The sequence below is a fragment of the Epargyreus clarus genome, unplaced genomic scaffold, assembly GCF_041222505.1.
Source record: "Epargyreus clarus isolate Ecla_fem2 unplaced genomic scaffold, WU_Ecla_fem_2.2 ptg000034l, whole genome shotgun sequence".
NCBI lineage: Eukaryota > Metazoa > Arthropoda > Insecta > Lepidoptera > Hesperiidae > Epargyreus > Epargyreus clarus.
The window spans coordinates 7,617,328-7,634,198 of record NW_027332239.1 but is presented as its reverse complement, the minus strand read 5'-3'; the positions used below and the strand labels follow the sequence as shown (position 1 = coordinate 7,634,198).

At 33.8% G+C, this 16,871-nt stretch overlaps 3 protein-coding genes and 1 long non-coding RNA gene across 5 annotated transcripts; 3 read left to right on the top strand and 1 right to left on the bottom strand.

The window, feature by feature from the left end:
• The first annotated feature begins 97 nt into the window (after positions 1 to 97).
• On the top strand, positions 98 to 1,078 carry RpL14 (ribosomal protein L14). Its single transcript, XM_073091254.1, has 2 exons — positions 98 to 240; positions 498 to 1,078. The coding sequence occupies exon 2, from the start codon at positions 504 to 506 to the stop codon at positions 1,002 to 1,004; it is 501 nt and encodes a 166-aa protein (XP_072947355.1). The 5' UTR covers positions 98 to 240; positions 498 to 503; the 3' UTR covers positions 1,005 to 1,078.
• A 1,533-nt stretch (positions 1,079 to 2,611) lies between these two features.
• LOC140755903 (uncharacterized) lies at positions 2,612 to 7,868 on the top strand. The gene is made up of 10 exons (XR_012103845.1): positions 2,612 to 2,634; positions 2,879 to 2,938; positions 3,182 to 3,242; positions 3,615 to 3,659; positions 3,892 to 4,189; positions 4,370 to 4,467; positions 4,676 to 4,705; positions 4,958 to 5,018; positions 7,467 to 7,510; positions 7,728 to 7,868. It is a non-coding gene; the product is annotated as an uncharacterized LOC140755903 (long non-coding RNA).
• Positions 7,869 to 8,649: 781 nt separating this feature from the next.
• LOC140756235 (uncharacterized) lies at positions 8,650 to 16,822 on the bottom strand. Of its 2 annotated transcripts, none has more exons than XM_073091700.1 (14): positions 16,666 to 16,822; positions 13,979 to 14,083; positions 13,595 to 13,752; positions 13,458 to 13,504; positions 13,265 to 13,349; positions 12,826 to 12,960; positions 12,635 to 12,748; positions 12,057 to 12,230; positions 11,580 to 11,732; positions 11,173 to 11,325; positions 10,266 to 10,424; positions 9,073 to 9,218; positions 8,933 to 8,993; positions 8,650 to 8,726 (listed from the first exon to the last, which is right to left on the bottom strand). In XM_073091700.1, the coding sequence occupies exons 1-14, from the start codon at positions 16,676 to 16,678 to the stop codon at positions 8,658 to 8,660; spliced, it is 1,572 nt and encodes a 523-aa protein (XP_072947801.1). In that variant the 5' UTR covers positions 16,679 to 16,822; the 3' UTR covers positions 8,650 to 8,657. The 2 variants fall into 2 exon arrangements, with proteins under 2 accessions (XP_072947801.1, XP_072947800.1); XM_073091699.1 differs by lacking the exon at positions 16,666 to 16,822 and adding an exon at positions 14,298 to 15,318.
• On the top strand, positions 9,340 to 10,241 carry Polr3G (RNA polymerase III subunit G). The gene has a single exon (XM_073091701.1). It carries the CDS (start codon positions 9,476 to 9,478, stop codon positions 10,121 to 10,123), a length of 648 nt encoding a protein of 215 aa, XP_072947802.1. The 5' UTR covers positions 9,340 to 9,475; the 3' UTR covers positions 10,124 to 10,241.
• Positions 16,823 to 16,871: the final 49 nt, after the last annotated feature.

Below are 16,871 nucleotides of genomic sequence, written 5' to 3'. Positions count from 1 at the left end.
ATGAATAGGCTAAAAACACACGAGATTTCATGGAGATCATTATTAAAGTATAACAAACAAAGCAAATAAAGATTTCAGAGTGCTAAAATAAAATATATTATCAACTTATTTTAATACTTCACAAAGTTTGCCAAATACCCCGAATCCAAACAACTCAAAAGAAAAGATGTAGGCTACATTATGCCAACTGTCATTCCTGTCTTTTACTCGAGTGCTTCATGTTTATGAAGACGTTGTAAGGTTAGGAAATCGAAATCCAATTTAATCTCTGTGAAATAATGTTAAATATCAATATTTAATATAATCAACCTAAACTATATATCGTTCCACCTAGTGTATGATGCCTATTTTGTGAAAAATATTGTTCTGTTTTGTTTTTACCAAACAAGTGTCGGCTTTAACTCTGGTGTTTTTGTTCTACTTTCGTTGTTTATGTAGATGATAAATTATTTATACCACGTGTACAAACCGATTTAACGCTTACTGTATAATTTCAGCACGTCATGCCTTTCGCGCGGTACGTACAGCCCGGGCGCGTCGCCCTGGTGGCCGAGGGCCCCTTGAAGGGCAAGTTAGTGAGCATAGTCGATGTCATCGATCAGACCCGTGCACTCGTAGATGGCCCCGTCACAGGCGTGTCTAGGCAACAGATCCGTTTAAACCAGCTGCATCTGACCAAGTTCCGCATGAAGTACCCCTACACTGCGCCCACCCGCATTGTAAGAAAATCATGGACGGAGGACAAAATTGTTGAGAAATGGACAGAAAGCCAATGGGCTAAGAAACTCGCTAACAAAGAAAAGCGTGCACAAATGACAGACTACGACAGGTTTAAGTTAAGCTCGGCGCGCGTGAAGAGGAATCGCGCGAGGACCGCGGTGTTCAAGAGTCTGAAGGTGAAGGCGGCGCGCGGCGGCAAGTTCGGAAAGAAGAAGGTTCCCAAGACTGCTGAGAAGAAGGCGCGCACGAAGAAGGCCACCTCCGCCAAGCCAGCGAAGAAGTAATTCTTAATTTGTGTCTGCGAGCAGCATGAGTGTTAAATTTAAGAGACAAAATAAAGAATTACTTTTAGCAACAATACTTGTGTTGTTCGTCAAGTTACATAAATTTCCTTTCAATTTAATGAACATGAGGTGAGTTTTCTTTGTATTGTAAAGCATTGGTGTTTTTTCTTTACTTAATCTGTTTTCTGTTTCAGGCCTGCCTAGGAAAGAATACTACAAAACCAAATGGTAAGTTTTCTTAAATGTACAGTAAGAAAATGATGTTGCATATATTGCTATTAACATGATGAATAAATAAGAAGTCTCGTTCGTATGAATTTTTTATGATTAAAAATATACCACCTAACTGATACACATAAAATTATGGCATTTTTACTGAATAGGATTAATAATTTTTTGCTAACAATTATTTTTCTTTTCAGAGACCGAATTAACGAAATAATATGAATTGAAGAATTAACAATTGTAAGTTGTTAAATATTACTAAAACTACCTTACTCATTGCACATTTATTAAATGATGATTTAAATTATGTCTCGTTCGTATGAAATCTTGTGATTTCAAAAATACCGTTAATAAACTGACACATACAAAATGAAACTTTCATTGAATTCTATGTATGTACTTTGTTACTAAATCTCTTTTTTTTCTCTACAGGTTGATAATTACAGTCACAATGTCTGGTGTTACAAGAATTCTACTGAAGGTAAACATCTTAAACACTCGCATAATTTTATTATTTAAGATTACCCTACCAAAGCCGATGTGTGCACAGATAACACCTGGCATGCTTGACTCTGGATAGGAACATTAGCACACTCTGTGTAAAACATGCAGTTACCGTAACTGTATGTTCAAGGGATTTGTGTTACAATCATATTACAAACCGATAATATTCCAGACCTGGCTGTGTGTTGTATAAATACAGCTGTATTTGATTATAACACTAATGAATATTTACTTTTCAGGAGGAGGAGGACTTCATTTGAGTGATTACAAAACAAAGATGGAAGCTTTTATGGTAAGTTTTTTTTTGTAACAAACATAAATTAGGAGCGTGAAAAAAACATCTCATATTTAAATTACTTCACTGCAAACTGATTTTTTACAATAATAGAAAACATGTTTAATAAATTATGATTATAATGATGTTTCTAAGTATCGCCCCTGTCTGACATCTGATGATTGATCAATGCTGATTGAGATACTATTTCCAATCATTATACTACATGACACTACAAAATATAACACAGAGTATTTCTGTTACAGGAGTCTGGAGGTTGATATGTTTGTGGAATTCACAAAGAAATCATGTGACATGAATGAATGGTATATATGGTTATTTATACTTCTAAATACATAAAAATATTTAGCCACATTTTTCTTAATTTTAAGGATTATATCTGCAGTTTTTCTTTACATTGTAGGGACAGAATAACATAATTATAATGATGTTTCGAAGTATCGCCCCTGTCTGACATCTGATGATTGATCAATGCTGATTGAGATACTATTTCCAATCATTGTACTACATGACACTACAAAATATAACACAGTGTATTTCTGTTACAGGAGTCTGGTGGTTGATGTTTGTGCAATCATGTGTCAAATCATGTGACATGAATGAATGGTATGTATGGATATTTATACTTCTAAATACATGAAAAATATTTAGCCACATTTTTCTTAATTTTAAGGATTATATCTGCAGTTTTTCTTTACAATGTAAGGACAGAATAACATAATTATAATGATGTTTCTAAGTATCGCCCCTGTCTGACATCTGATGATTGATCAATGCTGATTGAGATACTATTTCCAATCATTATACTACATGACACTACAAAGTATAACACAGTGTATTTCTGTTACAGGAGTCTGGAGGTTGATATGTTTGTGGAATTCACAAAGAAATCATGTGACATGAATGAATGGTATGTATGGTTTTTTATACTTCTAAATACATAAAAAATATTTAGCCACATTTTTCTTAATTTAAGGATTATATCTGCAGTTTTTCTTTACATTGTAGGGACAGAATAACATAATTATAATGATGTTTCTAAGTATCGCCCCTGTCTGACATCTGATGATTGATCAATGCTGATTGAGGTACTATTTCCAATCATTATACTACATGACACTACAAAATATAACACAATCTATTTCTGTTACAGGAGACTGGTGGTTGATGTTTGTGGAATTCACTAATAAATCATGTGACATCATGCATGAAAGGTATGTAAATGTATTATGAGTTACACTTCTAAATACATAAAAAATATTTATATACATTTTTCTTCTTAAGTCTAAAGATTATAGCTACAGTGTTTACATAAAAATTATGCAGTAGTTGAACATAATACGGACAGAATTATATTATTGACCCTACCAAAGCCGATGTGTGCACAGATACCACCTGGCATGCTTGACTCTGGATAGGAACATTAGCACACTCTGTGTAAAACATGCAGTTACTGTAACTGTATGTTCAAGGGATTTGTGGTACAAATGATAATTTAAGTAAAACTCAAAATCTTTCATTGACTGTACATTATTAAGTAAATTTAGTAAAAATATATTTCACTAACTTCAATATTATCTTTTCAGAAAATGGTACATCTGACAATAACAATAAGTGGACAGTGTTCAAAAGTAAGTTGTTATTTTAAAGTGTTTGTAAATAAAATATTTGAATTGTATAGCTGATTAGTAAGAGACACTGCTTTACTCTCATTGAAAGTAATGTATATTTAGAAAATGATGCAATAAAGTATCGCCCCTGTCTGAATCTTGATGATTGATCATAACTGATTTTAACATAAGCTATATGCACCACTATTTTGTAACTGGATGTCTATACAATAACAATTTTGTTTTTTTACAGGGTCAAAAACTTAATGATAGTTAAGAAATGGAGAAAAGAAACTAAACATTATTTTTATAAGAGGTAAGTTATATAATGCACTGCAGATGTAGTTTCTATATGGAGCCTGCATTCCTAACTGCTATTTTACTATGTTTAATGATGGATAAATATATCGCCCCAGTCAGAAAGTGTATGTTGATTGATGTTTCTGAAATTATAATAACATGAATGAAAATAATTTTAAACATCGTGCAAAGTTTACATGTTGTAATTCTTATTTCAGGATTTGTCAGAGTCGAAGGACTGTCAAAATATGGTGAGTTTATTATAATAACAGTTGCAATTTAATTTATCTAATTATAAAATGAAATGATGATTAATAGTATCGCCCCTAGCTGAAGTTTGATGATTGATAAATGCTGATTTTATTTTGGAAAACTTATGATTTGTCTTGTTATTGCAACACGGGATTAATTCAATGTTATTTTATTTTCAGGATTAAAAAACAGGATCAAAAGGAACATACAAATAAGCAGCTAAAATTGGCACTGTAAATGAACATACAAATATGCAGCCAAAAATTAAATAGGCAAGGTAAATAATACTTTATTAATATGTTAATCTGTTGCCATCATTATGTTATTTATGTATACTATAATGTTATTTTACGTGATGGCAATACAAGCATATATCATACTTATTGTTGATGATTACTTTTTTAACTGATTGACCTAAAAAATCTTCATTAATTTTATAAGTGGAGTGAAAATCATTATTATATGAAGATGTTTCTTTTTCACAGATAGCCTGACAATGGAAAAATCATGAATAGGTCAGTTAATTTCATACCTAATATACAAATATATAAGGTTTAAAAAAATCTAATGAAGTTAAATAGTTTTACCTTTTTGAAGTTAAAAGTAATTGAAAAAACAGTAAATTTTACTATGATGATATCTAAGTTATCCCTGTCTCACAAAACCATGGGGAAAATATGGTATGGTAACAACTGAAGTTATGTTATTTTTACATTTATGTGATAGATTAAAACACTTTTAATCAACAAATACTTTCATTGTTCCAGGTTCCAATATTACCATTCCTAGAAAAGGAACATATCTGGTTACACCTGCTGTAATCTTCAGGTACTTTGGTCTTTATCTTATACTCTTCCTTTTAAGCATGCATAGAGCACATGTCTGTAATTTTGAACTGCATTTTCTTTATAGTGCCACCAACTTATCTGTTCAGTTGACAGGGTCGCTAGTGCAGCGTCCAATGTTACCATATAATTATATTTTGAGGGAGCTCAACAACTTTGAGACCTTTGATTTTTACTAGATAAAATATGTAAAAAATATTTAAAAAGATAAATAACCTTCGTAAACATCCTAAAAAAAAGAATTAGGTTAATAATGTCAAATTTTAATTCTTAAATGATATTCTAGGACAGGAATAATAAAAAGTCCAGAATTATTAACTATAATTATTTATATTTTATAAAAATAAAATTTATATTTTATAAAAATAATTATGGTCATGATCTCTAACTTCGAGGGGCTCCACACCAGACATCCCTGAGCGAAATAATGACGATGCGCCTGAGGTGCCTGTGCCAAGTGATTTACATAATTTGTCATCAGAGTCACTTGAATCGCTTTCGCTATCACTATGCAACTTAATAATGAATGGTTCTTCTAAATATCCATCATTGTTCCTGTATTTTTCTTCAATTCTTTTTACGTGGTGACAATGGTTTTTCCACTCTTCTTTTGTTATTTTATCGAATGCATTCTGAATTAACTGGGGCATTTCAGCACTAGATTTACCAACATTTCGCTCAGCGACATTTCTCTTCATTGAACTCCAAACCATCTCGATTGAGTTCAAATCACAGTGGTATGGCGGTAACCTGAGAACAGAATGGCCATGACTTTTTAATAGATTATCTATTTCATATTCAGGAGCTGGTTTATTACGCTTTATTAATTCTTGCAGTTGAGGTTTCGTCATTTGCTCAGAAAATTCTATATTTCTCTCCCTCAGCCACAATTGCATGACAGCCTTAGTGTGGTTTGAATTGGGACATTTATTAACACAAATGCTATGATAGGGGGCATTGTCCATCATCACTATAAGAGTATGCTTATGCAGGTTCGGCAGCAATTTCTTAATAGTCCATCTTTTAAAATTATCATTATTCATTTCATCATGGTAGTCACCGCTCTTAGTGTTTGATTTAAACACAAGAAGAGCATTCTCTACAAAACCTTCTTCGCCTCCTGCATGAACTATAATCCACCTATTCCCTTTTGATACTGGCTCCAAATCACCTTCAACATCTGGGCCTTGCCAACATTTGTCAGTTGAGTGAGATGAGTGTATATAGGTCTCATCTAAATAAACGACGGGTTTTTTTTCTCCAGACTCATTCTCACGAATTTTTTGTAAGTATGCAGCCCTCCACGCAGTTATGTCATTACGCTCACATTGCACTTTTCTATTTGTTTTAGTTTTTTTAAAACGAAATCCTATTTTATGCAGCAGTTTTCTAAGTGTTTCATGTTTTGCAGAGAAATCAATTTCTTCTCTAAGTATGTTTAATAATTTTGGTATAGTCGGAATTTCTTTCCTAAATGAATAAAATTCATGAATTTTTCTCCGTATGACGCCAATGTCAAAATCATCAATGTCCAATTTTCCTGTTTTTCTTTCTCTATTCTTACCGGGAGTAGATAGTTTGACATTACTTTCTTCAGCTTTTTTCTTTTCATTCATGAGCTTGTAAACAAATCGTTCGCTTACTCCTGTAGCAAAAATATAAATACATGAAGTATAAAAAAACATTTACTACCAAAAATACTACACTTACACTACACTTACACTTTACACTTTAACTAAGTAAAATAAAATAACTGAAATATTTACGCGGGACTTTCTATTAATTACCTATCAACAGTTCATAGCAACACTAACCTGTCGCAGCTGCGACGCGTTCTGTCACTTTCTCAAACGGTATTTTCGGAGCTAGCAGGCGTTTTTCTTCCCTCATGAAATCTAAAACCTTTAAAATAATGACCCGTGCATCACTTTTGAGAGGCTTAGGCATTTTTAATCACTTATTACAATTATATTCGAATCGAAAAACAAAGAGCACTCACACTTCAAAGAATTGACAGCGGAATGACATTTCAAAATGGCGGTCGGCTTTGTTTTAGTTCCAGATTTGTCTACTGAACAGAAAAGTTGGTGGCACTATACTTTATTTGAAAGACTAATCTGGACTTTGACAGATTATAAAAGCCAACAAGCTAACGCAGCAATATATTGAATACTACATAAACTGCTGCCATCTAATTTTACATAATGACAAGATTTGTTTATTTTAAAATCCTATCCAAAAGACCATTATCATTTAAAGAAGTCATTTTGATGCTATAAAAAAAATTTATAATGATGAATTACTAAGTTATCCCTGTCTCACTAAAACCGTGGGGAAACTATGGTATGGTAACAACTGAAAAAAAATCCCTGAATCTGTAATATACAGTAAATATTTTTTTATATTTTCTAATTGCTGTTTCATATTTCAGAAAGTCGAGAGTCAGTAGCTGATAAAATGAAGTATTTACAAATTGTAAGTTTTACTTTTATTTTATTTTTTAAATATTATTTTGTACCTTATATTGTATTTGTGACAATTAATAATTTTAACCTTAAACAAAGTGATGAATACTTTGACAAGCATATATCTAGAATTTATTTGAAGAAATATTTAATCTGATAAATTATTAAAATGAACATTTTCTTTCATATTGTACCAATCATTGTAACACGGTTTATTTTGTTTTCAGATCATCTACTCATAACGGACAATAGACGACTATTACTGCGACAAAGGACATTGGACTAGAGATAAATATGGCTTTAGTTATTAGCAATTATTTAGTTATTGTAATTTGCACATCCCGGATAATAAAATTAATACCACCTGGCATTTGTATTTTGTCCTTAAGCCTTGAATGTCATTGATTAATTGATAATTAATTAATTACTAAGTACATTTTACATTACATTTTAACACTATCACTTCCCCACATCCTTGCTGAAAACCACTTCCAGGTTGATAAACAAATTTTATTCAGTACTTATTTTATTCTTATAGAAACTTGCAAGTGAGTGATACATGTTTTTAATTATGCATTACATATTAGTAACAGAATTTGAAACTAGTAGTGAGACATCTTGCAAAATAATGGTATGTACCTAGTCTTTGTATGAGTCACTAATTTATCAATCTTGTAAAATGTAAATCAAGATCCTCGATTTTTTCGATCGATCCTAGACACAATAAACATACCCCTTAAGCTCAAAGACTACCTATACAATCTAAACAATTTTATATCATGTTTTTGAATGTCCGGGCACAAAACTGGGATGCTACTTGGCCAGTATGGAAAATTGTCCCAATAATAACCTATCTATGGCATAATAAAGAAAGGGTTATGACATAGCTTCATACAAATCGGCCTCCGCCGGTTTGAATGTGTGCGTAAGAGCCGGTCCACACGGTGCGTTGCGTCAGCGTTGCGTCGACGTTGCGCTGTGGGTGCGTCGTTTTACATACTAATAATCATAGTGTTCACACGGTGCGCTGCGTCGACGCGCGCACTGTTGTATAAAATGTTGTATAAAATTTTATATTACGGGGTCGGAAATGGGGGTTTTGCGCACGCGAAGCGTGCGTAAAACGTCCATTTACGCACGCCGTGATATAAATAAATTTAATGTTGATCTATCGTTAATTCACTTTGACAGTCGCTTGGAACTCTGTCTGTAAATAATTCTGGAATCTGTAACAAATTAAACAATAAAAATATGTACAATCATGTATTTTGTTATTGTTCTGATTCTTACTTATTTGCTATATATAGGTCTATAGATTTCCGAATAATAAATTAATAAGAGTTATTTGAAAAGTTTTTACCTCTATTGACCTTATAACTATTGATAAAACCTTTAATTGAATATTATTTAAATAAAAAGGTATATTAAGTACCTGTGGTGTATAAGCTTCTACTCTATCTAATAAGGAATCCGAGTATCCAGGGGTATAATACCTAAAAGGAGCAAAACGTTCATTATTTCCCCAAGAATTGTATTTCTATATTTAATAGATAAATAATAAGCTATTGTTACCTCACAATTTCCTCAGGGAAACAACTATTAATAATATTTATATATTCTTTCAAGGAAGTCCCTGGAACTGTATCTATTTCCTGCACCCTTTTAAGAGCTCCAGTGGTAACAAATAGTCTCCTAGCTCTTGCATCATTTGGTAGTATCTGTAATATTTGTTATAAGTCAATGAAATTATTACTGTATCACTTATACTTGGCTGTATACTTCTAATGCACAAATACAATTTTTTTCTGAAGGAGGACAACGTCAAATTGACATTTGACATTTCTAATAAGTCACAACAATGTCACAGAAGGATTTCTAATAAACTTTATACACATTTTTGCTTATTACACAATTATTAATAATGAATTTACGAAAATAAATATTTTATTTGTGTATTAGTCAACAAATAAGAATAATGGGAGGACGAGGCAGGGGTCGTGGTTCCAATTTATCATTAACACACGACCAACTGCAAGCTTTGGGCAGCGGTCGCGGAGAAAACGTACAAATTCTCACCCCTCCGCCTTTATTCCCCAAACTTGAAACCAAACCTTTACCATTGAATTGCGATGCAGCTACTGACTACTTGTTAATTGTCAAAGACCAATTTATAGAATTTTTGCACGAATCACCGGCATACGTGAAGGCGAATACGCGCACGGACGGTATCGAAAGATATTCAGATAAATATAAAATCGCCTTGGATGCGAAAAAAGGTAAAGTACTGAATTGCGTGTGGGCGAACATGCCAACGGAGCTGAAGCCTCAGGCGCGACGCGTTCATACTACTACACGGAAACGCAAACTGGACGAACCCAACATTGTTAAACGACTGCAAACACTCGAAAAGAAAGAATCACTGGAGGGTACCGCTGAGGACGTAGAGACAATTGAGGATGAGGAGAATGCTAAGAATCCAGATGACAATGATGAGGACCTAGAAGATGAACAGGAACAAGATGAAGAAGTCGATGATGGAACGGACTATGCTAACAACTATTTTGATAATGGTGAAGATTACGATGAAGAAGATGATAACCTTGATGATGGACCGGTTTATTAACTAGTGAGGACTTTTTATACTCCAAAAAATAGTACTAATTTTAGTACTTTTATGGACTTAAACAATGTAAATATGATAAACATAAATGAAATAAAGTTTATTTTGTTACTATGATAAATATTTTTTATATTCTTGTCCTTACTTTGGCATATTGTGCTAAAACATATTTCAAAATGCATGCTGGTGCTGCATGCAGTAAGGGTTCTAGTGCGGGTCGATGTAGACAGCATTGCAAGCATTGCTTCAGGGCACAGGAAGCCCGAGCTCTAACCTCACCGGATGACTTGGGATTTGTATAGAGCTGTAAACACAGTATTATTAAACTGAATAAGGTCTTTATTTTTATAAATGCCAAATTTGTATTGACACTCTATAAGTTATTACATTTTACAAAAATCTTAAAAAACTACCATATTTTTTTTGAATTGTTAAAACATTGTACTGTAAGTAATAAACTTAGAGGGACATGTTAATTAGGAAAAATGTTAAAAAAAGACTTCAATTGAGTTCACTCATACAATGTCTTTATCTCCATGATACATTAGACAAGGCCTATGTAGTCTGGTGTTTTTAATTATATATTTTAAGTTATGTTGAATAATCATATGGCAATAAAGAATTTAATCTGAAGACACATTTTACCCATGAGAAGTAAAATACAAATATGTGTAACAACCTGCACATAGGTGCAGCTTTTTTTTTTATAATATAAGGGTAGCAGACGAGCATGCAGTCCACCTGATGGTAAGTGGCTACTGCCGCCCATGGACATCTGTAATCAACCCCAGATAGGATTAGATATTCCTACCTGAGGTCGGCCACAGATGCGCCGCTACCCCTGAGGACTAAGCTGGAACGCCTCGGAAAAGTCTGTCTCCCTTACCACACCCTTCAAACCGGAACACAGCAGTGCCTAACACTGCTGTTATTAGGTAGAAATAGGTGTGGCGGTGGTGCCGCCGGAGTCGAACCACAAAGGGTTCTACCACCTTCATGCAGCTTAAATAAGTGCATACAACATTTGGAATAAAAAAAATATCTTGAAATACCTGTAGTAATCTCGGGAAGGCATTCGCAACAGCAATAGCAAGACTGTGTTGTGGGGAGTGCTTGGCGATGTGTCCCAGCGCCCACGCTGCGGCACACAACTCCGCCTCCTCTGCATCATCATTCTGCAATATGCTTACCAATACTGGTACTGCCTGAAATATAGAAAAATATACCTATAAGAAAGAAATAAATAATTTCAGAATGCCTGTTTCTTTATCTTAGAATCTGGTACCTTCATACCAATAAACTCAAATTCCTATTTAAAATTTTGATTCGCGATTTCATGACTGAACTATTTTTGACGGTATATTCATTTCATTTAGATTAATCTTTCTACCTAAAAATTTGAATGTATCGTAAACTTTATAAATTAATTTCTAAATAATTATAAAATGGGATGTAGTACCTTTGATTCCACAACAGCCATTGCCAGTTGGTCTGACTGGCCGGCGATAAAGCCGAGCGCCATGCAAGCGGGTACCCGCGTACCACTTGCGCTCTCACCCAACAACTCCACGAGAGGACCACAGCCGCCTGTGTTGACAACTAATTGGGCTAACTGAAATAACAGCATTCCTGAATAAATAATTAAATAAAGTAATTTAACTATAAATAGTTGAAAAGCTTTGTTGTTTAATATTATCACGCTTGGGTACCTATAGTGTATAGGTAAAATCTAGGTATATTACGTCAATATGCACATTAATATACTGTATATACTACTGTTACTACTACTAAAGGTGCATTTTGACCCATCGCTCCACCAGGGAAAGCTTAGGATTTATTTGCCGCAGTTAATGTGTTAAAAAGAAAACAACGTTTAGTTATGTAAATACAAAGGTAGTTTAAATTAACGTCGCAAATACCATAAACACCAACTAACGTCAACAGAATGTTTGACAATATCCCTCAGCAGGCAGGCCGCAGCGCGGCGCACGGGCGCGGCGTCGTGTCCGGCATGCAGCAGCGCCGGCGGCAGCGCGCCGCCCGCCACCGTCGCCTCCGCGAGCTCCACGCGCGCGCTCGCCACCGCGCCTAGCGCACATAACGTGCTACGCTGAAAAATATAATCGTTTACCCTGTTGACTGAATCCGGAATTAAGTACTTCAAATCTTACATTTATTAGAATCGAGAGAAAGAATATTATTAATTAATACATCGTCTTTAAGCCTTCGAAATTCTCCAAGAACTTTTCGTGTTGCAAAAGCTTCCATCTTACGATCGATTCTTGGTTTCTTAAGGCGCAAACATAGTACAACCTACGCAAGAACTGCTAGAACAACAAACGGTAAACCACCAAAGCCTCTATGCAACCACTTGCGGTGGACAAAGGTTCACAACGTTAACTAACGTTAATGTTATGCAGTGATCTTGTAGGTTCTCCACATGGTCCATGAGTATAGTCATATCATATATTCTCCCACTAGTAAATGAAATATCCCTACTTATACGTTATTTACCTTTAACTTAGGATCCTGGTTTTCTAATCCTCTTACTAGGTGACAAATCGCTCCTGCGTCCACGACCGCCTCGGGCTTATGTTGGGCCAAGTCCACCAGAGCTCCAGCGGCTATCTGTAAATTTTGGTCATAAAGTAGTTAAAATTCCACTTATTGTACTATATACCCAAGTAGGGATGTAAATTACTTACTTGCTTCAGGCTCATCTCCGGCTCCTGGAAAGCTAATACCAATAAAGGAAGCGTTCCGGCATCTACTACTAAACCTGCTAAGTGTTCACTATGTTTCCCTATGTAACCCAATGCCCAGGCAGCATTTTCTTTCACCTGGAAAATTTGCCAATAACTGATATCATTAAAGTTTAAACTTTGTGTTTGAGCAATAAACATTATAATGCAAATTTATTGCTTATATTCAAATTATCGTTTAAATATGATTAATAAATGGAAATCTACTTTGTTACATCAATCGACATAAATACAAAGTCAAAATAACCGTCGATATGCCGCTACTGCACGTTAGATGGCGCTACACTACCTGGATCAAGCTATCGAAGTTTTGTAAAATAATATAACAACCCTATTTTTATCCCATAATATAATTTCTACTGTCGTCTCGTTTGAATCTTACCTGTGTATCAAAGTCTTCAAGACATGAAACAATGTGTTCTAATGCCCCCATGCGAATAACCGCTGAAGCCAACTCTTCGTTATGTCTGTTTATTTACGATACGACAATTCAATAAAATTAACTTTACGTAAGATATAAGTAATGTAACGTGATGCAAGTACAATATTGCCTAAGGTAATTTGTAGGTACTTACTTTGCAACAGCTCTCATTAAATACAACGCTGATCGTTTGTAATAAACCTGATAACAAAGATTATAATGATCAGTAATTTAAGTTTTAAGTCGAGCCTCAAAGATTCATGTAACATAATCACGATTAAGAAACCTTACGTTATATTTATTTAAATTGTCCAAAGTGATGGTGACCATGCCACTATTGAGGATTTGCTTCGCAATCCCCTCATCGTGCTCGGCCAGCCTGGCCGCTGCTACCACCGCACACTGACGTACCGTGCTACAAGAATCGGAGAGAAGCGGCCGAAGCAAATCTATAGTGACGATAATAATATAATTGTGCTGTGTTTCTATTGAATTTTATACATTTTATATTTACATCTCATAAGCAAAATTTTCTACAACTTCGGAATCAATAAAAATAAATAAAATTATCATTTCATTTACAATGATAAAGAGACAAGGTACTATATATGCTCTTAACATCTTATTATTTAGGTAGATTTGTTTTTATTATATTCATAAGCAAATGAAATTTACCCAATACACCAGCACTCTCAAGACATTTAACATTGGTGGCTCTCGTTGCCAGTTCAGCCATAGTTTGAACGAAGACCAAGCGCGCTTTTTGGTATGTTTCAAATACTAAAATAGGAAAAATAAATTATAAAATACTCTCAGGCGTACTTTGTAAAAATCTGTTATAGAATAAAAAACCTTACTTTGCAACCAAGGTAATGTAATTTATCACATATTTTAAGATTGTAAAGTAGATATCACCTAAGTATAATCAACCAAGTCATGTAGTTATGTGGATCTTGCCTCAATTCAACAGAAAAATAGGTAATGCAATAAATACCTAGCTGAATATTCCGTGGACTGCTCATAGAATGACTCATTGCGATAAAAAATAATTACTTAACGCAAATAGTTATGTAAGTTACGTATGTTACTTAGAATTGTATAAGTTATTAGAAATCAAAGGGAATATATCACTACGTTTTATAAATGAAGTCAAAATGTCAGTCAACATTTACTATTCATTTATAATGTTTACTTTTCAGCCAGATAAATAAATGTGTGCTTATGAAGTTTTCAAAATAATTTAGCTTTTGTTTGTAAGTAGGTTTTGGTCAAAGATTTAAAATGACAGACTTCTGTGTTTAACATAGTTGAAAGTCTGTATCCTTCGATCACTAATAAGAAGTTCGTTCTTATTAGTGATCGAATTCTGTATCAGTCTTCATTTTTCTGCTCATCACATGCATTACATAATGCATTTATAATATCATTTTAACTGCCATGTCTGTGTGGTATTTCCCAGCTGTATTGAGCATAATATGATTCATAGTTTATATCTTTTATTAGCCAATAAAAATACAGATGTGAGTTTGACTAGTATCTAATGAAAGTGTCTTAACACTTTTTTTTGTAATTTTTACTAGCACATAACTTTGGATATTCCAGACAAGTTTTTTTGTTTAATTTTCAATATGCCGTAGACGTTACTACATAATTAACTCTTAGGCATATCTATGGTTCCGTGATTTCTAGGTAGCTATTATTTGCTCCGCTGGTGCTCAAACAATACTTACATCCTTACAGCAATACCTACACCTACTTTTAATAGAGATATAAATATGACTGATGGGCGGTATAATGTATACCGTATAGGTAAAGCTAGTTATGTAAGCTATAGTTACCTGCGGGATGTCTGAAATTACTAGGTAAACGATGGGTATCAACTACTTATACATTATAAAAATAAAAAAAATAGGTAGGTAGGTGAAACTTAAGGCTGTAACTGAAATTCTGGAACTAGACATAAGTTTTAATAGATATGTGAAATTCGTTTTATGTAAGTACGTATTAAAAATGTTACATATCGCTGACGAATATAGTTGAAAATTGTAATTAGGTACCTAGCTACTTATACAGGGTGAATTTTTAAAACGGGCCTTCAGGGCCAAATCAGAAACTATAAGAATGAGCGAAAAATGCTGAAAGGAGTTACGAGACCGATTTTGATAAAAACTAAAACTGCATCATTACTTTTTTAAAATAACTTTTTCCCTAGCCGGGAATCGAACGAGTTCATTTTGAAAAAAAATGCACCCTCTATATTATTCCACTATCTGATAGTGTTGCTTATAAGGATCAAAATCTGGAAAGTAATGATACATGACAAACTAAAGGAAAAGCCTCAATTTTAAGAAAATACATATTTTTTCATATTAATTTGGCAGTTAAGTTCCCGCCATTCATTACTTTAAACATTTTTTTTGGCTCAATGTTTCTTATCATTCGAAATGGACGTTTTGTTTCCCAATAATTTTTATTTTTTATGTCCGACTTAGCTAAAGTTATTTTTAGGACCATTAAAATAGATTTACTTGCTATGGGCGGAGTTTCGTTTAATACAGATGTAAAGTTGACAATTTGCGAGAATTACTTTTTAGAGTCAAATCCGAGTGATTACTTAAAAAAAAAGATATAGAAAATCATATTTAACGTTGAAACGAAGTTGTAAACAACAAACAATAGGAATTTACTATTTAATCAGTTATCTATTTTCATTAAAAAATAAATCCTAAAAACGTCGGTAACTTATTTGCCAAACTATTACTTTCTCATACTAAGCCGTATGTCATAGTCATAACATCGAATAATTAGTTGATTAACCAACAAATTCTTCAATGGTATGACTTATGTCTGTTTCTAAAGAATTATACATAAATCATTTGTTATGTATAATCCTTAAGGATTAGTATGCCAATGTATGGAAAAATACGTATTTTCTTCAAAATTTTCCTTTTCCTTTAATTTGTCACATAACATTACTTCCCAGAATTTGATCCTTATAAGCGACACTATCAGATAGTGGAATAATATAGAGGTGTAATTTTTTTCAAAATGAACTCGTTCGATTCCCAGCTAAGGAAAAAAAATTTTTAAAAAACTAATGATGCAGTTTTAGTTTTTATCAAAATCGGCCTCGTAACTCCTTTCAGCATTTTTCGCTAATCCTTATAGTTTCGAATTTGGCCCTGAAGGCCCGTTTTAAAAATTCACCCTGTATAAGTATGGATAAACGTCACGAGTAAAGATCTAAGTAGCCAATTATCTATACCCAGAATCGGACGACACTCCACAAGGGCGGCTCATAAATTCCATAGCTACATAAATTGTTAAACATTATGATTGCAATTCAGTGAAAAAATACCTACACGCTGAATACATCTTGTTCTGCCAATAAGATCAATGCACGACATTGCTTTATTACAGACGTGCGCCGGCGCAGAGCCCGTGCAAGCGGCGTGAAGGCCATGTGCCGACCGACGTCACGTATTTCCACTACACGCACCTTACCTGCACACCGCACACATACAAACATTACAAACCATTGTGAACCACGCCGGCTTGCTTACCTGGC

What these genes read in the sequence shown, in the direction of transcription:
- Polr3G (XM_073091701.1), top strand. Translation starts at nt 9,476, where the DNA reads ATGGGAGGACGAGGCAGGGGTCGTGGTTCCAATTTATCATTAACACAC.
- RpL14 (XM_073091254.1), top strand. Translation starts at nt 504, where the DNA reads ATGCCTTTCGCGCGGTACGTACAGCCCGGGCGCGTCGCCCTGGTGGCC.
- LOC140756235 (XM_073091699.1), bottom strand. Translation starts at nt 14,337, where the DNA reads ATGAGTCATTCTATGAGCAGTCCACGGAATATTCAGCTAG. An exon ending in CGGAGATGAGCCTGAAGCAA is followed by an intron (nt 12,749 to 12,825) that starts GTAAGTAATTTA and finishes CAAAATTTACAG; the next exon opens with ATAGCCGCTGGAGCTCTGGT. An exon ending in TAGAAGCTTATACACCACAG is followed by an intron (nt 8,727 to 8,932) that starts GTACTTAATATA and finishes AATTTGTTACAG; the next exon opens with ATTCCAGAATTATTTACAGA.